This window comes from Diospyros lotus, chromosome 6 (genome assembly GCF_014633365.1).
Source record: "Diospyros lotus cultivar Yz01 chromosome 6, ASM1463336v1, whole genome shotgun sequence".
NCBI lineage: Eukaryota > Viridiplantae > Streptophyta > Magnoliopsida > Ericales > Ebenaceae > Diospyros > Diospyros lotus.
Genome location: NC_068343.1, coordinates 45,464,546 through 45,489,174, shown reverse-complemented (window position 1 = coordinate 45,489,174; position 24,629 = coordinate 45,464,546). Strand labels below are relative to the sequence as shown.

Genomic DNA, 24,629 nt, shown 5'->3' with positions numbered 1-24,629 from the left:
CACGCACCTTCACGCGCAGCCACTCCCAGCATGTGTATCTCATGCATTGCTACCAGATTTCGGACAGCATTACGTCATTTTCGTATTTCGGCCATATCTCCCCCGTTTTAACTCCGATTCAACCCCTGTTTGAACCTACGCGACCCTCTCTTCCCCCTCTACAGGATTATAAAAAAAAGGACTTACCTCACTTTTTTCTGACTGATTTTGGCGAACTCCGGCGAAGGCTCGCAACTCCGACGAGGCTCATTCTCCCCGGCTTCTCCTTCGATTTCTTCCCACCTTCTTACTGAACTTCCTCCTCTCTCTCTAGAGCAAGCTCCTCCTCTTAGAGTGCCTCAACTCTCAAACTTGCTTGAAATGATTTGAGAACAACCCATGGTGCCTTTTTATAGATTTCTTCAACCAATCACATTATGCCACTTGTCACAATCTAAGCCATAGACTCCAAAGACTCAAAGATATATTTGAATGGTTTTTGAAATCCAAAACTAGAATGGATTTAACTTTTGAAATCCAAGCTAATTCCCTAATTTCTTCCAAATGACATTTTGGCCTTTATTTCAAGTCCAACTTTAATATTTTACCACATAAGCTCTTAATTTTATCCTTATTTCGTTTGGATAATTCTGTAATTACAATTACACCCTCAAACATCAAATTTATCGAGATACTTAAAATCTCAAAATTAATAACTCAAAATTACTCGATATATACGATTTTCGGGAAGCCCTTACTATCATTCGGTCTTTTTAGGCTACAACTTAGCTTAACCGAAAACCGTCTCTTATTTTATTTCTTTCAGCACGATAAGTCTCGCCTCAAGACACTCATCAAAAATATACCTTTGTTCTTAGGTATCTAAGCTCCAGGGCACTCCCTGCAGTCGATTCAGCGACTTACTGCCCTCTCAAACCCATTTTTTTGGTATTTTAAACTCACTTAAAATACATGGCAACCTTACGAAAATATGGGGTATTACAGAGCTAGCTCCTCAGAAATTGTGAGTTCCCCAAAGCATGCGCTCGAAGTCATGGTCTCAGCAACCATGGCGGCAGATTGCGCGGGAGGAGCAGCAAGTGCCGGTGCAGCATAAGCCTTCCCGGCTACTTTCTTTACAGAAACAAAACCTGACGCAGCCCTACCTCCCTCCTTATGGAGCATATCCATCTCTTCCCTAATATCTTTCTTATCGTATGAGGAAGCCATTCACCCTGCAAAACTCACAAGCGCAAATGGCGATTGGATAAGCTGCCTCCAATAAAGTTCGCTAAAACCCCCACGACCGTCCTTCTTTCTCTCTACATCTGGGAAAGTAAGGAGACTTTGGCCTAAAAGGGGGATCCTTATGAGGATTGCCGAAAAATACCTACAACGCATCCCACAGATCGTCCACCACCAAGCTGCCACTTATCGCATATCCAAGGGATTACCAGTTACCGCCCAAATAGCACCCTCACCCTCCAGGAAAACACCCTTGAATCTCAAGGTCACGCACATCAAACTGGCTCGTAAACAATATTGCCCCGCTTACTAGTCTATGGACGACCTCAAAATGACCTAGGATCGTCACCCCAACAAAAACAAAATCGGCTTAACCAACCAGCACGGTCCTACCTAATTCGACTCTCCAAAACTGCCGAGCACAGCAAAAATTGCTTAGGCTCTCATTTTCTAACTCAAATGTTCGTTACTCGAGCATCCAACCTGGGAAGTTGTGGACCATCCAGGCTAATCTTGGCCACTTCTTAGGCCTGACCTCGGCCCAATCTGTTCTCCCTTCTGGACCCAACTTTGGTCCAGCACCAACCTGCCACGGCATGATTGCAAACCCACTGGATATTCGTGTAATCGTCCCAAATCTCATCCTCATTAATGGTGGATCCCATCCACATTAATGAGGGTCCCGTCGCTACCATGCTACCACCTAAGAACCTCCACTGGCGCTGGATAGCCAATCTCATCACTTGTAAACGCATGTTTCATGTATGCAAGAGGACATCTCCTCCTCCTATATCAACTAGCTCTCTTCAGAGCCAAGGTATGTTCTCACCTTTGACCTATTGATACATTGCTTCAACTTACTCTCTTACTCACTCGACCATCAGAGTGCTTGCAGGCGCCACCTGCCCCCCAAACGGATCCATCGCCAAAGCCCGTGCCCCGCCTCCGATTATCCCCCATTTTTGGTCTGGAAGGAACAAGTAATATTTTATATTTAATCTTTTTACAAAAGAAATTTCTAAAACCTACTAGTATCAGTTGATAAATATATATATATTTCAATTTTTTTAATTACTTTTGTGCTATTGGTCACTATTCTATTGAAAAATTGGCGTCATGAGTCTCCATTCCATTAAAAGCTTTCAAAAAATAATAGGAGTTACAACCTTCTTTTTAAATCACAAGAAAATAATAACAACAATCTCTCTTAAAAATATAAGAAACACTCCGAATATTTCTAACTCTCTATTTTTCACTTTCAGAATGAAATACTTGAGATGAACAACAAATGAGCTAGAAAGACTTATAAGCCTTTTTTACGAATTAAAAACGTGTTTGGTGCAACAATCCTCTATTTTAGAATTTTATTCTACCCAATTGTCAATTCTATAGCCACTATTTGAATTGTGATTGCTACAAATTAATTGCGACTGTGGTTGCCAGCTTTCTTTTTCATTGTTTTAATTTTTGCTTTAATGCTTTCAATTACTTTCAATTATTCTTCGTCCTTTTATCCTTTTGTTTTCTTCTTTCACAAATGTTAAAAAGGGCTACCCTTTTTTTGACTTCAACACATAAAGTAATAGAATAAAAATTTTGCTATCAAAAAAATAGAATAGAGACTATATTGAAACTTGAACAATATATAGAATGAGAATCAATAGCACTAAAAAAAAAAAGGCTCCCCCCCTCTTTTTTTTCAAGGGTAATTGGTGATTGCTTCCCCCTAATAGAGACACCACTTGTACTACTTAAAAATACAATTAAAACAATTTCTAAAAAGATGTTTCTATCACCAACAAAAAATGACATAAAAAATATGTTTTTTTTTTTTCTTGAAATTGAATTTTGATGCAGCTTAAATTTTTTTTAAAGGCTAATTGTTCTTTCTTTTCTCTTTGTTTCATTATGCCATGAGAAGTGTAATTAGGGTTTAATTTGGTTTGTTGTTATTAGAATTCTATAATCATATTTGTTGAAAATAATTTATTTTTCTTATCAATATTGTGCTTGTTTGTTGGACCGTACTGATCCATTGGACCAGGGGCCCAAAGCCTAGCACCGAGCCGGGCCCTGGGTTAGATCTCAGCCTAAGATGCCCCATTAACCTTTCTATCCAAGTCAAGATCCTCACACTAGTAATAGATCTTATTGACTCCAATCAACTCGAACGCTGATCCTCGGTCAGCTCCTAATCTCCCTCAAATCCGGGATCCTCGAAGATGGCTCTTATCACCACCGTGTATCTCGGCTTCCTATCTTCCCATGACGGTCGGAGACACGCAAGGCACCCTCACCTTTATATAAAACACCTTGATCACAAGCCAAGATATGTTCTTTTTAAGCCTTACTTTGAACCCTCACTGACTTGAGTATCGAAGTGCTTGTAGATGCCAACCACCCTTGCCAGATCATGACACTCCATCATCGTAGCAACCAATCTTACCAACCCCATTGGGCTAGAAGGAACATTTAGCGCCAAATGTAGGACCAGACAAAACTTACCTGCCCTACAAGACGGATCCTTAGTCTTCTCTACAAATTATCCATGGTCAAAACCAGAAGTCACAATAACATGGCCCCAAACCAGGAGATTTTGAATATCACCATCAACCATCAACCAGAAAATTTAGCAACCATGGAGGCTCTCTTCCAAACCATTCAACAGCTTCAAGATCAAGTTACCGAGTTAACTTGCAACCAGCAACGTGACCAACGCAACAAACGAGTTGATGACGACGCAAAAGTTAGCCATCACCAATAGCTTCAGGTCCACTCTCCTACTCCCCACCATCGGCATCCTTATACACTCCAAGTCACCCCTTCTCGGAGTTCATCATGTCTGTCGCCCTGCTAGAAGGATTTCGCCTTCCTATCACATTGGAGTTGTATGACGGTACCACTGATCAAATGAGCACTTAACAATGTTCAACTCTTTGATGTTGTTAAATGGGGGAACTGATCCGATCATGTGTCGAGCTTTCCCTAGCACATTAAAGAAGTCCTCCTTGCTCTGGTTCTCCACTCTGAAACCAGGCTCCATCCATGACTTCTCCGAGCTTGCTACATGCTTCCTTGCCTACTTCTCCACTAACCAAGCTCACCATAAAACCTCAACGAACCTCATCAACTTGAAGCAAGGAGAAAATGAGCCATTTCGAACATTCATGCACCAGTTCAACCAGGAGGCCATCCAAATTTGGGATCTTAATCGGGCTGTCTCACTGCACGCCATCATGGCGGGGCTCAAGCCCAGGCCCTTCGCTGATTCTTTGGCTCAAAAGCCTCCCGCTAACCTTGACGAGCTCTGAGTACAAGCAGTCAGATATATAAATGTGGAAGAAGTGTTGGTTGCTAGATGCAGTAGCTCCCAACCACAGCTGAACCAGCGATGAAGCCTATCCACTGAGCATCACCACCACTCAGAGAGAGAGCCTAGTAGCAGAAGAAAGAATATGGATCGGTTCAGAGGGCGAAGAGAGCCAATCAGGGGACCCGAGCCACCCTAATTGCGCTATGATGCTTATACCATGCTGACGACTAGGAGAGATCAGATCTTCCAATAAGTGTACAATTCGAGGATAATTCCACTTCTCGAGATTAGAGCTTGGCCTAACTCTGGCCCCAATGTGGACACCATCGAGCGATGTGATTATCATCGTATGTTCGATCACATGGCAAAAGAACGTAGTACTCTCAAGGATCAGATTGAGAAGTTGGTCAAAGAAGGCCACCTTTGCTGGTATGTTTATAAGAGGCGAAGGCGGAGCAGAGAGTCGCGTGATGATCGACACTTGAGAAGAAGCCGTAGCCCACAAAGAAGGCCTAGAGCCGAAGGAGGTCAGGAAGTGATGTGAAAATTTATTCACATATTTATTGATCACAATTGAGTAGTGTTTTTAGTATTTTATGTGTTTTACCTAGAATTATCTAGTGTCTTGAGTTTACTTTACATATATTTAATTTCTAATATTTCTTGTTATTTTACAGAAATATTACTTAGTGTTTAGGTTAAAAAATAAAAATAAAAATAAAAAATAAGATATTATAAAATTAATACTATAAATTAATATTATAATATAAATATAAATAAATATTATAATATAATTAATAGTATATTAAATATTAAATATTAAAATATTATGTTTATTATATTATATTATATGTGTGTGTGTGTGTGTGTGTGTGAAGTGGCATGAAGTTGTGAACTAGGGCTGTGCGTGGAGGCCTGGTATACATGAATAGAATATTAATATATGGGATTGGCAGGAAATTAGAGAGGCAGAATTTGGAGAAGCTTTGGGCGGCGGAACTTGAAGGCGGAAGCACGGGAGAAGGGAAAAGTAAAGGAATTGGTGGAGCAGCGGACAAAAGGACTTGGAGATTGAAGGCTGCGCACGGAAAGAATTGGACAAAAATTGAGAGTAGCGCACGCAACAGTAGCCAGGACGCACGGGCCGACAGCAGATTCAACACTTGGATGGGGAATAAATTTGGACTAGGAAATTTTTTTTTCTTTATTTTTATTTAATTAATTTTTTTATACATCCAGTGTTATTTTAGATTTTAATTAATTTTATCATAAACTAATTTATTAAACTAAGACCAAGTATTGGCCAAAACTATGATATTGTATTTTTTATAATTTTATGTGATTGAATAATTTAAATTATGTTGAATTGTATGATATTGAATTTAATGGTTATGAATAATTAATCACTATTTACATGATTTGATGCCTAATCCTTAGACTGAGAAGAGATAGATTAGGGATTTCATCGTAGGTACTATACACCATAAAATATAACCAATTAGAAATAAAATTCGGTTTCTTTGTGCGGCTTTTAGCAATAAATTAAGAATTTCATAAATTGTAATGCATTTTTATTTAATTAAACTTTCATAAAAATATAGGAAGTTATTAAATGAGAATAAACTTGTTATAACCTAGAAATAAAGTAACAAATGCATTAAGAGATTTCGCTGTCACATACTCAATTTACCAATTCATTCGCATAAAAATCTATGATTTCTACTGCATAGCTAGGTTTATATATATGCCTTAATTATTAAAATTCACTGATTTTTTTATTCAGTTTGCTTTTTAAATCAATTTCATTGTATTAATTTAATTTTTTAGTTTAATTTATTTTTTTTATCATTCTTGTTCTTTATTAAACCTAAAATATCTGATTGTCTAAATAATATAGAAAGTTTAAAAATTTGATATTTGAAATTTTTTCTTGTGGGAATGATATTCTTATTCACTACTGTATTACTTATACGACCCATATACTTGTGGTATATTTTAGGGCGATCAAGTTTTTGGCGTCGATGCTGGAGAAAGTATTCTTCAATATCAAATTAAAAATTTTTCTTTATTAATTTAGACTATATACATATTTTTTGTGAGTGCCTTGTCTTCTGTGATTTTTTTATATTTATATTTATATTTATTTATTTTTTATCACTTTTTTAGCTATCTTACATAGTCTTGTTTTACATTGCAGGCTGAGTAGTACATGCCAATAAATAGTGGAGAAATTCAGCCATTTGATTCAGAGATAGATAGAACCTAGCGAGCAATAAAGAAAGAGACGAGATTAGCACAAGTAACAATCATGGTAGAAAATCACAACCAGAACCAGAACCAGAACCAGAATCAGAATCAGAATCAGAGATTGCTACGTGATTATGCTATGCCAGACCCAGTTGGAGTTCAACCTAGCATACTAAGACCAGCAGTCAATGCCAATAACTTTGAGATCAAACCAGGACTCATAAAGATGGTTCAGCAGGGATAGTTTGGTGGAAATCCAATTAAAGATCCTAATGCGCACTTAGCAAACTTTTTAGAGATATGCGACACCATCAAAATAAATGGCGTTAGTGAAGATGCAATCAGACCGAGACTGTTTCCTTTTTCATTGAGAGATAAAGCCAAGGTGTGGTTGAATTCCAAAGCTCCAAATTCATTTACCACATGGGCAGCCTTATCACAAGCATTCTTGAGTAAGTACTTTCCACCAGGTAAGATTGCTAAACTCAGGAATGATATTACTAGTTTTGTTCAAATTGATGTTGAATCTTTACATGAAGCGTGGGAAAGGTTTAAAGAATTGCAAAGATGGTGTCCACACCATGGTTTGCTTGATTGGTTAATTGTGCAGACATTCTATAATGGTCTATCTCATTCAGTTAGAATCACTATAGATGTTGCCGTAGGGGGTGCACTAATGGGCAAGTCTACAGAAAATGCATACGAGTTGCTTAAAGAAATGACTTCCAACAATTATCAATGGTCTACTGAGAGAGGTATGCCTAAGAAAGCCTCAAGTATGTATGAAGTTGATGGCATTAATATGTTAAATGCCAAGGTAGATAATCTAGTAAAAATGTTTGGTAAGTTGGGGAATGTTAATGCTGTTTATTCTAATTTCAATTTTGCCAGTAATTGTGATTGGTATGAGAATGCTCACTTGGGTTTTGATTGTATGCAGGTTGAGTAAGCTCAGTATATTTAGAATTCTGACAGGTAGAACCAGTAAAATAACCCGTATTCTAATAGTTACAATGCAGGTTGGAGAAATCACCCCAATTTTTCCTGGAGGGATCAGGGCAACAGTAGTAATTCTAGGCCTAGCAATCCTCCTGGTTTTCAACCGAGACCTCAATGAGTGATGGAACAACAACTAGAAAGAAAGTTGTCTTGGGAGTTGGCAATTGAAAAGTTAGCGAATGCCACTGCACACAGTCTAGAAAAATTGTGATCAGCTGAGATGTTCATTTTGCAGAAGAGGAAAAGTGGCATTGGGAGGATAAAAAGGCACATCAGTAGCTCCACCATTAGTTGAGGATGAAACTATTGATGATATATCTATTAGAGGTACAAGATTGTTATCTGATGTATATAAGAAATGCAATCCTACTATGGTGGAACCTGGATATTTCAATGAAGCAGCAACAGATCCCAAACGGATAGAAACAATCCAGGAGGAGTTGAAGATGATTGAGAAGAATTAGACTTGGGACTTGGTTAATAAACCACAGTATAAGAAAGTCATAGGAGTGAAATGGGTTATGTTGGTGATGGCTAAGGGCTATGCACAAGTGTACGGAGTAGATTTCTCAGACACTTTTGCACTTGTTGCATGCACTTCTTGAAATAGCAGCTCAGAAAGGGTGTACTGTATTTCAACTTGATGTTAAGTCAGCCTTTCTCAATGGCTACTTGGTGTTGTTGTACTTTTGTACAATAGTTTTAATGATGAAAAACATATATTGGTTTAATCCCTAAGTCATGAGTCAAGTATGTGGTTTTCAATATATATCAATTTCAATATCATGTATTACTTTGTGAAAATGAAAACCCTGTTTTGACTAAGTCTGGAAGGTTAGCACCTTATAAGGAGACATACAAGAAAGAGTTTTCTTTTTAGAAAACTATCTCCCGGTAATTTAATATCTTACATTCATTAAAGCTAAAATAATTTTTAATGAATTTTTCATTAAATAGAAAGTATATATTTTGGAGGTGGTATTATTGCTAAAACTTGAGTTTGTACTAAAACCCAAAATCTACTTTCTTATATATTTGGATTTTGATTTTCTATATATTTTTATTGAATCCAAATAGGGGGTACTTCGTTATTTACATTTATGTATTAAAGTAAATGGAGGTAAAATATAAATAAAAGAAAATGTGGACATTTACTTAAACTAAAGAAATGTAAATAACCTGTGATGTATGCATGCTGTGGATTGTGCTTTCATGCAAATGTTTCTGAAACTCTGTCATGTTTCTATGCATGTTTCGAAACCCATTTGAAATGGTTTTCAATATTTTCAATGTATGCTATTTCGAAACATTTTTGCTATGCATATGTTTTCAATTCAGGTTTTGAACCATGTTTCGAAACCTATATGTCTATGTTTCGAAACCTCATTTCCAGAGAGGTATGTTTCGAAACCTATCATGTCATGTTTCGAAACCTCTGACATTCAGTCAGCAGATTCGTTTGAAAATCGAGATGCATTTGTTCTGCATTTTTGTATTTATCTAAATGCTTCTCAAAGTATTTTTTAATGCATTCTCCATGCTAAGAGATTCAAATTTGAATTTGAATGCTAGTGCCTTTAAAATATTCAAAGTGGGTGTAAGATTCTGTCTCCCACTATTTGCTGTCTCGAAGTGCTTATCTTGCTGTAAAGTGTTGTATGTTTCGAAACCTGGTGTCTATGTTTCGAAACGTTAGCCTATTTTATGTGATGTTTCGAAACCTACTAAGTATGTTTCGAAACCTACTTTCTTGTCTTGTCTCTAACGGCTATAAACGGTCAGATTTCTATATCTTGGTATAAATAGCAGGTATTTGAAGACAAGAAGAGATTGATAGAGATTGATTGAGAGACAACAAGCAAGAACAAGTGAGCACACACTAGAGACACACACACAAGCACAAATGATCTAAATCCGTTTGACAAGCATTCAACGAAGATTCATTCATCCATAGATGTGCATTGTGATGTGAACAAGAAGAAGCAAGTGCAAATAACGAGTATCATCCTCCAGCTCTCCTCACCTCAAGTTAAAAGGTTTGTACAACCATGTGGTAAGGCATTTATTGCTCTTTGGGTTGTAAAGATAAATTTGATTATCTTGTTAATATTGTAAGGTTTGAGTTTAGCCTAACACTCATTTGGTGTAAAGGTTTGAGTTGAGCCTAAAACTCATTGTGGTTTGAGTTTAGCCGTAAAACTCACTTGGTGTAAGGTTAGAGTTAAGCCTAAAACTCACTTGGTGCTAGGTTTGAGTTGAGCCCGTAAAAACTCATATTGTAAGGTTTTAGGGTAAACCGTGGTAAAACCCTTGTTGTTGTAATCACTAGTAAAAGTGATTGAGATTGCAAATCCTTCAAGTGGGTAAGCTTGAAGGTAGTGGAGTAGGCTGGTGCCGAACCATTATATATCTTGTGTGCAAAGTGTTCTTTAGCTTTCATGTATCATTATTGCCTATTGCACATGCTTGCATAAGTTTTGTTATCAAGGTCAAAAATAGTTTTCTTGAGAACAAGTTTATACATATACATACAAAACATATTTTTGATATACAAACATCTTTATTATACTCTTATTTATGTATATCATCTTTACCAAAGATCATTAGTTTGAAATACAAGTCAAAAGATTTCAAACCAAGCAAAACAGTGAAGTAGATTTCGAAACTAGCTATAACAGTAAAGTATATTTCGAAACACATATAGTAGGTTTCGAAACCTACTTAACAGAAAGGTTTATTTCGAAACATATAGCTTATATTTCGAAACCTAGTATTCTACCAACAATCAAAGTTTTAAATTATCGAAAATCTACCTAATCCCAATTCACCCCCCCTCTTGGGATATATTTGCCATTATTAGGATCCAACACTTGGAAGAGGAGATTTTTGTGTAACAACCAGAAGGGTTTGTTGTTCAAAGGTAAGAAGACAAAGTTTATTTGTTGAAAAAGGCTTTGTATGGGTTAAAACAAGCTCCTAAGCCCTAGTACAACAGGATAGATGAGCATTTGCAGAATCTTGGCTTCACGAGGAGCTTAAGTGAATCAACCATGTACATCAAGCACTCCCATGTTGATATATTGGTTGTGTCTTTGTATGTAGACGACCTCTTAGTGACAGTGAGTAATATTAAGCAGGTTAATCAATTTAAGTAAGAAATGCTGAAAGTTTTTGAAAGGACAAACCTTGGAGCTATGGCTTACTTTCTGGGAATGGGGATAAAGCAAAATCAACAAGGAATCTTCAAATGTCAGAAGACGTATGCAAAAGAAATACTAAAAAGGTTTTATATGGAAGAACGCAAAGCAATAGCCACTCTGATGAATCAAAAGGAGAAACTAAGGATGATGGTGCTGAGAAGACTGAAGAAGGAATCTACAGAAGTCTTATTGGTTATCTCATGTATTTGACTGCAACAAGACCTGACATCCTTCATGCTGTAAGTGTTCTTTCAAGGGTCTTACACTGTGCTAGTGTGAAGCATTACAAGGCTACAAAAAGAGTCCTCGGATACATTAAGGGAACTCTTGATTTTGGTGTTCAGTTTAAACCTAATCAAATGTTCAAGTTGGAAGGTTATTTTGATTCAGATTCAGATTGGGGAGGATCTTTAGATGATATGAAAAGCACCTCAAGGTATTGTTTTACTTTGGGTTCTGAAGTGTTCTCTTGGAGAGAAGCAAGAAGTTGTAGTCCAATCAACTGCAGAAGCAGAATTTATAGTAGCAACTGCAGTTGTGAATCAAGCTCTTTGGTTGGGAAAAATTCTATTTGATCTATATTTGGTGCAAGAAAAAATTACACCAATTTATGTGGACAACCAAGCAACTATAACTGTCTCTAACAATCCAATTTTCGATGGCAAAACTAAGTATTTCAACATCAAGTTGTATTTTCTTAGAGAAGTGCAACAGAATGGTGATGTTAAGCTTCTGTATTGTAAAATAGAAGACCAGTTGGCTGACATATTTACAAAAGCTTTACCTAAAACCAAGTTTGAACAACTGAGATCGAATTTAGGAATGTGCTCAGCTGCTAATACAAGGATGAGTGTTGAAAATGTCTCAACAACTGTTACGACGTTGAAGTAAAATTAAAGATAATTTGGAAATCTCTCTCACAACTGGCTTTGGGAGAGGGAAAATAGGAGCAAAAGTAGCTAACTTAATTGATAAAATAGTTAGCTATAGTCCTAAGTTTAAGGGTTCTGTTATGTTTTTTTTTTGTGGCTATAGTTAAAGTTTTCAGTCAATTAGTTCCTATACTTTAGGAGATTATGGATGAATTATCTAGCAATTCAGTTAAGGTTTGATGTATTTAAACAATCCTAGAGACTCAATCAGAATGGATATGTGAATTTCCTCTACTGTGTTTATTTATGTTTTCTTAGTTATCACCAACAAAAAGTGATCAAGATAGCTTCATTGTGGTTTCCTTATATGTGGATGATCTTCTGGTCATGGAAAGCAATGGTGCTCTTATTCAACAATTCAAATGTGATATGAATCAAGTCTTTGAAATGACAGACTTGGGAGAAATGACCTACTTCCTTGGACTAAAGATCAAGCAAAAGGAAAATGAAGAATTTTTTTGTCAAGAGAAGTATGCAAGGGAGATTCTGAAAAAGTTCAAAATGGAGAATTGTAAGAGTATGAGCACTCCTATGCGTCAAAAGGAGAAGCTCTGCAAGGATGATGGATCAAATCCTGTAAATGAAACTTCCTACAGGAGTCTGGTTGGTTGCTTGATGTATCTCACAGCATCAAGATCTGATATCCTGTATGCTGTGAGTTTGCTCTCGAGATTCATGAATTGTGCAAAAGAATCTCATCTTAAAGCAGCTAAAAGAGTACTAAGATATGTGAAGGGAACTCTAAAATATGGAGTTAAGTTCAGCTCTTCAAAGGAATTTAGACTATATGGTTTTTCTAGTACTGAATGGGCTGGATCTTGGTATGATATATGAAGCACTTCAGGCTACTGTTTGTCTTGGATTAGGTATTTTCAGCTGGAGTTCCAGGAAACAAGATGTCGTGGCACAATCAGCTGCTGAAGCTGAACTAATTGCAGCAAATGCAGCTGCAAACCAAGTTTATGGCTGAGAAAAGTGCTTGATGATCTGAACTTGGAGCAGAAGGAGAGAACTGTTGTATTTGTTGACAATCAGGCTGCCATAGCCATTTCTAACAATCCGGTGTTCCATGGAAAAACCAAGCACTACAGCATAAAGTTGTTCTTTATCAGAGAAGTCCAGAAAAAAGGATCAGTGTACTTGAAGTATTGCAAAACTGAGCATCAGCTTGCTGACATATTCACTAAGGCACTTTCAAAAGGAAGGTTTGAGGCTCTTAGAGAGAAACTTGGAGTTTGCTCCTACTGATGCAAGGAGGAGTGTCAGAAATATGCCTTCGCAGCAGCAAAGTTTTGTTTCAACAAAGTGCTTCAGATAACAGTTCAGACAAGCATGTAGATTTCCAGCACAATGTAGGAAGATTCACTGGTCAAAATTGGTTGCGAAAACTTTGGAAGAACAATTCTGCAGCTTATCTAAATGATCCGCATCAGATTTGGAAGAAAAAGTCATCCTAAACCAGTGAACAAATTCAAGAGAGGGGGACGAGAGAATCCCTGAAACTGTACTGATTTTTAGGAATTTGTTAGCAGATTTTTTCTGATTTCTTGTTTAGAATTTAGTGTATAAATACTGCTTCCTGGCAGTAGATCGTAGTATCCTTTTTAATTAATAAAAAAAACTTAGTTCAGTTCTTCAAATTCTTTTCTTTCAACACTTCAAAAGCTTATTACTTCAGAAAACAATCTCAGCTTCAGACTTTCTTTAGCTTTGATAAGTTTGCATTGCAATCTTGATTCAAGGTTCGTGATTGCATTGCAACTTTAGTTCAGAAACAACTTTGCAACTTCAGAAGCAAGTTTTTATTCTGAATTTAGTCAGCACTACATCTTCAAATTCAAAAACAACTTCTGCAACCTTGCGTTAAGAAAATCTGAATTTCTGAAACAAGGGTTGTCGTCATCAACTTCACATTCAAAGACAGCTTTTGCAACATCTTCACCAGCGATAGAAACACAAGATGATTCGTTGTCTCCCAGATAAAAGGTTTCAAATTTTTTACTGAAGTGGGTATCCATAGAAGAGACTGTGAATAAGAAAATAGTAGTTATCAAAAAGATTAGATGTAACCGCCAACAAAAGAGTCTAATCAAACGAGTCAAGAAATTCCTAATAGAAGTTCCAAAGGAGATGAAATCCAGATATAATGTGAACCTAAGAAAACAGAACAGAAGGGAAAATGCCACTTACACTAGGGCTACACCTTGGGTTACGCCACCCACTAAAATGACAGAAATACCCCTCTCCTCTCTGTAAATTTGCTTCCCCTCTTTCCTTCCATGGCTGCGTCCTTTCTCCTCTCTCTTCTCCATCGCCGCTTCTCAACACCAGCCCATCGCCGCCTCAGCACCAGCTCGTCCCCGCCATCACCTGGCCGCCTCGCGGCGCTTCGCACGAGGCTAGCCGACCGTCGCTGCAATTAGAGGCGGCGATTGGGGAGAGAGGAGAAAGGAGGCAGCCATGAAAGGAAAGAGGGGAAGAAAATTTACACAGAGGAGAGGGGTACTTTCGTCATTTTGGTGGGTGGATGTAGCAGCAGTGGTGTTTGAATTTTGAACTGATCATAGTCGTCAGAAATCGAGAAGAAAAAGAAATCCTATCCCATTGGGAGTCTAATAAGACTAAGACAAATAAAGGCGCCGTAAAAGCGAAGGGTCATATTATTTGTAAAGAATCTCTTTTACATATGGATTTATAGGTAAGGTGAAAAAAACTATTTTATCTTTCTCTTTGTTATCTCAATCATCATTTTATCCCTTACTATCCTCTATCTCTCTTCTCCTCTCATTTCTTTCGCTTCTCCTCCCCCCTTCAGCATTGTCCTCCGACGCCCATCACTGTCTCGCCTGGCTGACGGCCTCCGTTCTCCTCTCGCTTGACCTGTCTCACCTCTCTCTCCCTCCTTCTCTCCTTTCTTAATTGATGACTAATCCACATATTAATAAATTTAATTTATTTAAATAAAGGAGAAAGAATAAAAATATATAACCTCATCAAAAAATTTCTCAGCCAAATGCTCAATTCTCAATACCCTGCCAGCAACGGTGCAACATTCTTATGCCACACAATCTCGTGCATTTTGTCAAAGTCGATACCATCATCAAAGAGGACGGCAACAATTCTTGCAGTCTTGAAACAAATTGAGCTAATATGTTGCAAACCATAGCATTTACGATATTCTTCAATTTCTTGCAAGGACGGCTTAGTTCCATAAAGTTCAGCAATATCCCTTACACTTCTCTGGAAAATGTACATCGCAATTAGAATGACAGAATCACCCATAAAATTTCATAAAGAGTCTAGCAGGCAATATATCATGGTATCTTCATAGTAAGTTTGGGACCAAATACATTTTTACCAGGCGAGGCAGCGGCCGGCTAGGCAGAGGCTGCAGTGTTGAAGGGGAAAGGGGAGAAAGAAAAAAGAGAGAGAGACAGATGAGAGGAGAGAAGAGAATTTGTGAATTTCTCGCGATAAATCATCAATTTGTCGTGAGAATATGATTTTGTAAATCACCTGTAAAATTATTTCTGTACAAATAGCAAGAGGATCCAAAGTAAACCTAAGTAATTAGGAAAATTTTGTAACAAGAGGATCTTATTTTTTATTGTTTAAAAGTTACTATTATAACAAATAGTTAAAAACATATGCTTTTAAACAATTAAGAAAGCCGTTTAGATAATAATTTAATAATTAAATGTGTTGTTCAAAAGACTTATGTTGCATGAAAACAGAAACGGAAATAGGAAATATTTTTGATAAAAAATAAAATATAAAAATAGGTATTTTTTTAAAAAAATAAATATAAATAAAATATATAACGAGAATAAGTATCGTTTCAAAAATTGAAAAACGGCTCGTGGAACATAGCAAGAGACTGTAGCTTATGTCATGGTACAAGACCAGGGTTTCTCATCCTTATTCCTAGTGCCACGTAACTTGCTAGAGCATCATAGGCATTGTACTTTGTCATTTGGGCGAAATGCCATTTCAGGGTTTGGCTTAAGTTTGATCAAATGACTTAAAAAACTCTTACCAGAATAACTCCGTTCTTTTGAATTTTACTCTGTGAAAGCCCTCTCTTCTTGCTGCTTGATGAACAATTGAGACTGATTTTCTTCTTCGTGAAGTGTTGGCTATGACTTCTATAACTTCAGTGAGTTGCTTCAGGCTCTTCTTGTTGTCAATTCTCTCTGTGCTTATCTTTTTCGCCATTGACAACCTTCTCTGAACTTTCTTATGCTGAATCGCATTCTTGGAGATTGGCTACTTCTTTCTTGAAGATTTGATGGCTTTTGAGTTCTCTTTGACATGCAATGTCGTAGGGGAATTTACTTGGTCTGCATACACTTCCCATTTGCCAAAAGCTGGGCTGCTGTTTTCTTCCCAGTAACTGCTGAGTATATATCTATGTGCTTGGTGAAATGCCCCAGAGAGTTGCCAAGAATCAAACTTCACATAGTTAACGATTCATTTATTGGTCTTCAACCATCAATCAATCAACTTTTCTAATAGCAAATGATTTCAAAGCAGAGTCGGTACAGTTTCTATTATTTATTTGGTTTTGTCTCTTATACTCAAGTTCTTGCACTCAGCAAGTCTGATCGATTTCAAGGTTCGAAACACGGCTATGCTTTCTCTGCGTTTGTCTCGGGCAAAGTTATTAGTTAGTGCTTACCAACATGTAGACCTTATATTTGCAAAAGTAAACAATACTCAGGTTCATGTATACAATTGTACTTCATACCTAACCACCAAATTTGGAAGGCACATTAAAGATTATTTTGAGAACATAAAAAGTGTGGCAAAGTGTTGCTGGCATTCCCTGTTTTTCAGTTCATAAGGAATAGCAGAATGTTAAGTGCATATTTGGCTTTAGCAATGGCTACTGGTGAAGATAATGCTGCTAAAATTTCACGGCCTGAGGTTTCATTGCAATGGATCGTAAATGTTTATGTAAATCATGGCATAAAAAGGTTTAGTTTTGTGAAAAGGGATCGGTTAAAAGATGCAGCATGCGATGGAGCTCTTTTACCTTTGAGCCAGTTTTAGAGGAGATTCAACAAAATTCCGAGGCATATATGAATTCAGTGTGCAAATTCTGATCCAATCTCTTTGTGCTAGAGTTCTTACTTGTTTTGGTTCCTTTTGCAAGAAGTCTTTGATAGAGAATTCTTTGCTTGCTGTCCATTCTAGAGAAATGATTATAGATGCAGCAGAAGTAGCAAACAGATGTTATTGATTCACATCTAAATCAGATAAATTTTTCCAAAGATGAAAGAGATTAGAGTCCCTTGATATTGACAACTTGCATGTTGGAACTGAACCAATCAATAGAGAATTCTTAACTTGGTTATACAGGAGGAGGAATAGCAGAAAATGCTTCAAATAAGGACGAAACCTCTGGGGTTCAGGATAATGACTTGGTGGGAATGGCTGGTGACCTGATGAAAATCAAAGAAATACTCACTGAACTTCAATGGCAGCTGGAAATTATTCCGGTTGTAGGGATTGGTGGAATAGGTAAGACAACTCTTTGAGAAAGGTTTATAAGGACCTTTTGATTGTGTACTTTTTCTATCTTTGAAATTTCTGCTGCTACAATCTTTGGATTTGGTGCAATGGAAGACCAACAAAGTGCATCCGTAACTCTAGTGCCTAATACTCGGGAACTACATTTTCCTACATTGCAGTTAATTGAGTTGGATAACTGTAGGTATTCTGCTTTTATGTCTGCAAGAAATGTTCAAGAGCAACACTGCTTGGAGAAGATGAACTTGATGTGTGTATTGTCCAAATCATCCAGCAGGTACAATCTCATTTTGAAACAACTTTCTGCCATAACTCTTCCCTTGCACTAGGTGATCTTATTATGATTGTTTTGTTGATTGTATCTCTTCGATTTTGTACGCAAGCAAGCCATCTTTCTTCCTTAGATAAACCTTTTGGCCTAAGACATTTCCTTCATCCCAGAAGCACTCTCGTCTTATTTCCTGGCGCACTGAAGAACTTGCAATAAGGACTAGTTTCTAAATTTTCATGTTCCACAGTTCCATAACTTATGCTTTCTATTTTTCCAGTTTAGATAGTCATATCAGGCTGATCAGATTTCCAAGGATGCTGATTAAGTTCCATTCTCTTGCTGCAGAAAATTGTCTTCTTAGCTTTGGCCTTCATAATTTACATGACTTTATGACTGAAGAAGCAATTAAGCTAGCGAGTCCACAATTAGGGTAGTAAACTCTGCTGCATCCTACTATTCCAATAGTATGTGGAAGAAAGTATTGTACAGACGAGTTCTGAGGGTTGCTGGAAAGAAAAAAGTGATTTTGATCATTTTCAAATGGAAAAAAGTGCCATTTTATGAAAAATATACATAGAAATAAGAAAAAAGTAAACACAGTACCATCAAGATAACTATTCAAACCAATGATTAGGTGACAAATGATTATCGACATCATCCTCATCAATCATCATCCTCCCTCTCTTTCTAGTTTAGATTCAAAAGTTTGGTGAACGAAGCTAAATTTTCAACATTCTTTGGCATATTACTTTTCCTTACCGTTTTACGAAAAGGAAACAGGCACTAATAACAAATTAATGTGATTGAATTGTTTATCTTCATTATGAGGCTGAGAGTATGGGGCTAAAGAATTTAGAAGCAAAAACTAATGCAGAGGATGTGGCGATGCTCTTACAGAAGACCTCTCTTGATAGTCCTCTCTTAAATCCCTACTAGTTGATCTCAGGTTACCTAGGTTGCTGAGAACCAATTAGATGATCTTGTCAATGGAAGTCTACTTGTGGTCAAGAAGCGGAAGTATAGTGGCAGAGTTAAAACGTGCAGAATCCATGATTTCATTAGGGATAGGGAGTAGTGTTTGAAAGTGGCCGAAGAAGAAAAATTCTTAATTTTGATCAGGAATCATGATCAACATCATCGAATCTATCCATTTTGTAGCCGTCTGGTAATCATTCACTCAGGTATTAGAAGATTATGCATTCAGGAGCTTGTGCTACAGATACCTACTTTTTTCTCTGCTTGACTCGCTAGACTGTATACAATTTCTAGACGGACATTATTTGAAAGAATGCTTTTTCACCCTTATGAGTCTGTAAGGATAGCTTGGAGTATGTGTGTGACTGAGCACAAGAAGATAAGGTTTCCTGTACTGTGGTTTGATGTTATGCATCTGCACTAAGGTTGAACTCAACAGGAGATGAGTGGAAGACAGTATAAAAATCAAAGAACAGACTCTACAAGTGGTTAGCCATGTCTTTAAAAAATGCAGACACCCTAGAATACCTTTCTTTTTTTTGGTCGCACGAGCAGTTCCTACCCATTTCCAATGCCAAATAAGAGAACAGAAAGTGATGTGCAAGAAAAACTTGTATTTCCATTTCTCATTTTGTTACTGAAGCCAATCGACAATCTCATTTAAATTCAGAATCACCATTACACAGGGAATGATAAAATTGGCAACCTAATTATTTTTACCATGTGTTAAAAAAGGATCTTTGAATCTTCTAAGGATCTTTGAATCTTGTTCAAGATAATACAGGCGTAAGGACGAACATCTTGCATGAATGAGACTCTAAATCAACTGATAAACCCCCAACGTACTGTGTCTCCAGTGTCTTGTGCTCCCACAGGTCTCTAGCGATTACAGGAGTATTGGGAGGAAGCCCTATGTCTTCCCACTTGGCTCCCATGGAGCTGGCCGAATTGAGGCCATTAATAATTAGTAGAGCAACTCTATAACCAGAAAGGGGCCCTGCCCAAACCTGAAGATCGCCTTCTTGCCGAACCCTTTTAGCTTGAACACCAAGCTTATCTTGGTTCACATCAATCACCTCCTTATTGAAAAGAATCTCCTTGGTATCATTCGACATATCTCTAACATCACAGCCTATGAGAAGCGGAGCCTTGGAAATTGCCCATAAGCTGAAGTGCACTATATATTCATTTTTTGTCATTCCTCCGTTTCCAACTTCAAGCATGTCAGGATCTGTAGAGAACCAGATTCAATAAGAAACTAGACTTCTGCTAAGCAAAAAAGTCTGTCTAGGGGCAAAACTAACCGTTCCAGCCACCAGGCCTAGCATAATCAGCATAAACTTCATTCTCAAATGCTTTAGACATCATACTGTTGAAGAGCCAAAAATCACAAGAAAAATAAATGTAGTGCAAGCTTCAGATTGCCAATAGAAACTAAAGAACCAAAAATGACAGCAACCATACCTATCCCACGTGTCTTGAATATCACTTGTAGTTCTCCAACTGTTGCCTACCTGGTAACCCCAAAGAGCTGGATGCATATCTCCCCATTCACATAGTGAGAAGAAGATAGGTCGGCCAGCATTCCTTAGAGCTCTGGTCATCACAGGGTAACTAGAAGAAAGAGATAGAAACATTTTAAAAAGACCACATGAGCTGAAAATACCAGACATTTTTCTGCGAGCTGAGCTCAGTCAAATATCAATTACCGATCAGTTGGGTTTATGCCCTGATTATAGCAGTTATCGTACTTCAAGTAATCTATTCCCTGTAAACAGGAAAATGTTACTGCTTCACAAATTTGACACATTCGTCCCAAAAGAGTTAAGGAAGGATTGTCTTACCCATTCCGCAAAGGTTTTGGCATCTTGTTCCTCATAACCAAGAGCACCTGGCATGGTACCGCTACAGGTATAAGTGCTGCAAAAGGAATTGAAGTAAATACATTGGTAAATCATAACATTGGAAATGGATGATGAATGTGTAGAGCCATCTTACCCTGCATCAGTGTAGATTCCCAACTTAAGACCCTTGCTGTGAACATAGTCAGCGAGAGCTTTTATCCCTGAAGGAAATGTGGATTTCTTGGGTACTAAATTACCCTGAAATGAACATATTGACATAAAGATGGGCAGGTAATACATGATCCAAGAAAATAAAAATAATCATAACAATAATAAAAGCAAAGAAAAATGTTACTGAAAATTAATTGAGTAAAGTAACCTTGGCATCTCGTTCTTTTTCAGCCCAGCAATCGTCTGAGAAAGAAAAAGATTCAAACTCTCTGTTACTTAATTGTTGCCCTTGCCAAAAGAATAAAGGAGCTACTAGACAAGAAGAAAATAAAATGACGTTTTACCTATGTTGATATATTTATACCCAAGGTTTGCAAGACCAGTTGAAACCATTGCATCAGCTGTCAAAACAAATGATTTAAGTCGTGAAGTGGAAGTAATACATGAAAATGAACGGAGAAGAGCCCTTTTTTCTCTTTTTTTTTTTCTTTTTTTGGGAGAAAGAATTTGCAAATTTGTTCCATGTTGGAATTAACCATGGATTAAAGTTGGATAATAAAATCATTTCCAGAAAAACAGAAACACAACATGTGGCAAATCGAAATGTAGAACAAGAGTATGAATCAGAAAGTCATTAGTACGTCAATAGCAGCTTAATGCTTATCAGATTAATAACAGAAACAAGACATTGCATGGAGAAATTAAGGAAAAAAAAAAACAAAAAGTAAATGATATAAGAATTGATATGGTAAGGGAGAAATAATTCTTTGATCCTATCTCAATACCTGTTGCTCTGACCATTTCCTCATCAATATCGCAGAAGAAATGATTCCAGCTATTCCACCTGAATTTGTAAAGCAAAAGCAAATGAATATTAAACTTAGGGACGACAGGTAACAGAAAAGATTTTTTGAGGAAAACCAAATAAAGAAGATTAGAAATGTACGTACCCCATGGGAGGAGTGGCCCCGAGGTCATTGGCAAGCATATTACGGCGATGTCTGGCGGCGGAGATTGGTAATGCATGGCTAAGAATGACTAATAAAATGCATACTATTGGCAGCAATGCCTTGCTCACCCTAAACTCCATGAATAAATGACAAGATGACCAGACACAGCACTACCTTGGCCTACACCTCAGATTGATTGATTGCGGGTGTTCTTGAAGAACTTATATACAGTAGCAAGTGGTGTAGATCGAGTGGGGGACTGAGGAGTAATCCGAGAGAAGATAATTCAGACAAACGTTATATCAATAATGATCATTAAGATGGATACGAATTCAGTGATTCATGCAGATCCTCTTATCATTCTGCTAACCGAATTACACATTTTTTGGATACTAGTTATCTTCCTAATCCATATACAAATTCAAAATTTTTAACAGGAATAGCTAAATTGGGTTTGGTATATTGATTAGTATATAATTTTGTTATAATTTTACCCCTATTTTTATCTTAAAAATTGAGTTTAATTGAATATTTTGTCAGTATATGCAGGTTTAGAGAAAAATGAAGTTCAAAGAAAAATTAGGGATTGATTGAATTTTTTTTTAAAAAAATAAAATAGAAAAAAGAATACTTCCCTTTAATTTTTCATAAAAAAAAATAATTTACAATATATATGTATAAATATATATAGTACATAATATATCATAATACATATACATATATTTAATACATATATGCATGCGTGAAACATATATATATAATATATAATAATATATAATATATAATATATAATATATTAATAACTTCATTGCTTGCAGTGTGAAGACATGCGTGAAGCTTAAATCAAAGAAGCAGCTTAAAGGCCCACATTTAATTGAATTGAATAAAGTAAGTGAAGAAGGCCAGCCGCAAGGCCCAAATTGAGCAGCCATCCATTAAAGTCCAGCCAATTGAAGTCCAAATTGAGGCCCACTGATGTGAGTTAAAGCCCAGCAACGTGAATCAGCAGGCACGGCAGCAACACGCGGTCCCTCTACTGTAATTCTCACTCAATTTCAAGGGCAATGTGGAGAGCATGATATACATACGGAAAATTCTATTGGCAGCTACTTACCGCTCTTTACAGTCATATTTTAATATAATTAAAATATTTTTTTTAAAAATTTTATTTTTATCTTCACACCCACTTTCTCCCTCAATCAATTATTCACCATCCACTTATTCATAATAACGAAGGGAATACAACAAAAAATATCAGATTTGATGTAGTAAAAAATAAAAAAATAAATAAAAATACACACATATATACACAAACACGCGCGCACACATATATATATATATATATATACATTAACAGTCATTGCACCGCATACACAAACATAAATATATATATATGCACACATACATATACATACATACATTAATAAGGATAATACTATTAGTACACCTTTGTGTACATCTTGCGCTACACAAAGGTGTACCAATGACAAAAAAGCCTCTCATGAGGCGCATGTGAGGCGCAGAGCATTTTAGTCTTTATACCCTTGATGTAGCCCAAAATATACAAATTTATTGTAGATCTAGCATGATCCCATTAACAATCATTGCATATTACACCGCATACACAAACATAAATATATATATATATATGTACACATACACATATATATTTACACAGAAAACAAGCAACGACCATAGGGGTGGCTATGGCCGCCGAGCTTCACGGCCCCCCGAATCTTGGGGTTTGGGGAGCTCGAAAGCTCCAGAATTGAAGGCCCCGAACACTGGGGTTCTGGAGGGTATTTTTGAAAAATATTAATTATAAAAAATTATTAACTTGATTATAAAAAATAAAAATAATTTTTTAATGACTGCAAATAAAATTTTCCTACACATGCATATACAAACGGACGCAATGAGAGACCTAAGCCCCCAATCGGCCATTTCCACCAGAATAAGGGGGAGGCGCTGGAATTCGGAGAGCAGCAACACAGCAACACGCAGTGGCTGGAACAGAGAAGAGGGCGCTGGGAATGGATTTCTTGGACAGCAACGTCGCACAGCAAGGCTCGGATTTCACGGACAGCAGTGCACTCGAGTGAGAACAGTGCGCTGGGGTTTGACGCACAGAACTTCTTTCAATCTCTGTTTGTTTAATTGATGTTCTTTCATTTTCTTTATTAATTTATGTATTGGATTATTTCTTTATTTTAATTTTAGCAATTTTAATTCTACATTTACATTGATGCATTTTAATTTACTGCAATCAATTTCAGCAATTTAAATACTGTTTTTTAATTTTTCCAAATTTAGTTTCAGTAATTTTAATTTCTTGTTTTTTAATTTGTGTTATTTAAATTTTGTAATTTAATTCCATCTTTAATTTTTTGTATTAAATAATAAAAATGTGTGGTTAAAATAAGACTTGGACAAGATAAGAGAGTGTCCAACTCGTGATTTCTCAAGCAAAGCCGAATTTCAATTATCGTAATATTGGTCTAAATTGAATTGAATTATGCTTCTATATATATTTTTTGGGTTTGAATTATAGTGTAAGTCTAACTTAGAGTCTCCATGTCATGTATGGAGATTACTTAACCTGATAACGCTATTATACCCAAACTCAAATGAGACGATATTTTATCTATTATTTACTGTTTAATTTATGGTAATTACTTAATTTAGAGTCTCCATGCCATATAGGAGATTGCTAGACCTAGAATTATCATCATCTTGAATTGGGCTTAATAGTAAAATCTCAATTTATAGAATGTTTTGTATTAATCACAGTTCAATTTATGATAATTGCTTAACTTAGAGTCTCTATGTCATGTATGGAGGGTGTTAGACCTATAATTATCATTATCTCATACCGGAGTTAATATCAAAATCTTAGCTTCATTTTAGATTGATGTTACTATTTTTTTGACTATTTGGAGAATTTCGGCTTGGCACTGAAATTGTCTTGATT

At 36.6% G+C, this 24,629-nt stretch overlaps 1 protein-coding gene and 1 non-coding gene across 2 annotated transcripts; both read right to left on the bottom strand.

Moving 5' to 3' along the window:
• Positions 1-7,265: 7,265 nt before the first annotated feature.
• Positions 7,266-7,372, bottom strand: LOC127805355 (small nucleolar RNA R71). The gene has a single exon (XR_008024092.1). It is a non-coding gene; the product is annotated as a small nucleolar RNA R71 (small nucleolar RNA).
• A 12,085-nt stretch (positions 7,373-19,457) lies between these two features.
• Positions 19,458-21,798, bottom strand: LOC127804574 (alpha-galactosidase 1-like). Its single transcript, XM_052341447.1, has 10 exons — positions 21,659-21,798; positions 21,494-21,552; positions 21,053-21,109; positions 20,917-20,951; positions 20,692-20,795; positions 20,538-20,613; positions 20,403-20,461; positions 20,158-20,307; positions 19,998-20,062; positions 19,458-19,924 (listed from the first exon to the last, which is right to left on the bottom strand). The coding sequence occupies exons 1-10, from the start codon at positions 21,796-21,798 to the stop codon at positions 19,464-19,466; spliced, it is 1,206 nt and encodes a 401-aa protein (XP_052197407.1). The 3' UTR covers positions 19,458-19,463.
• Positions 21,799-24,629: the final 2,831 nt, after the last annotated feature.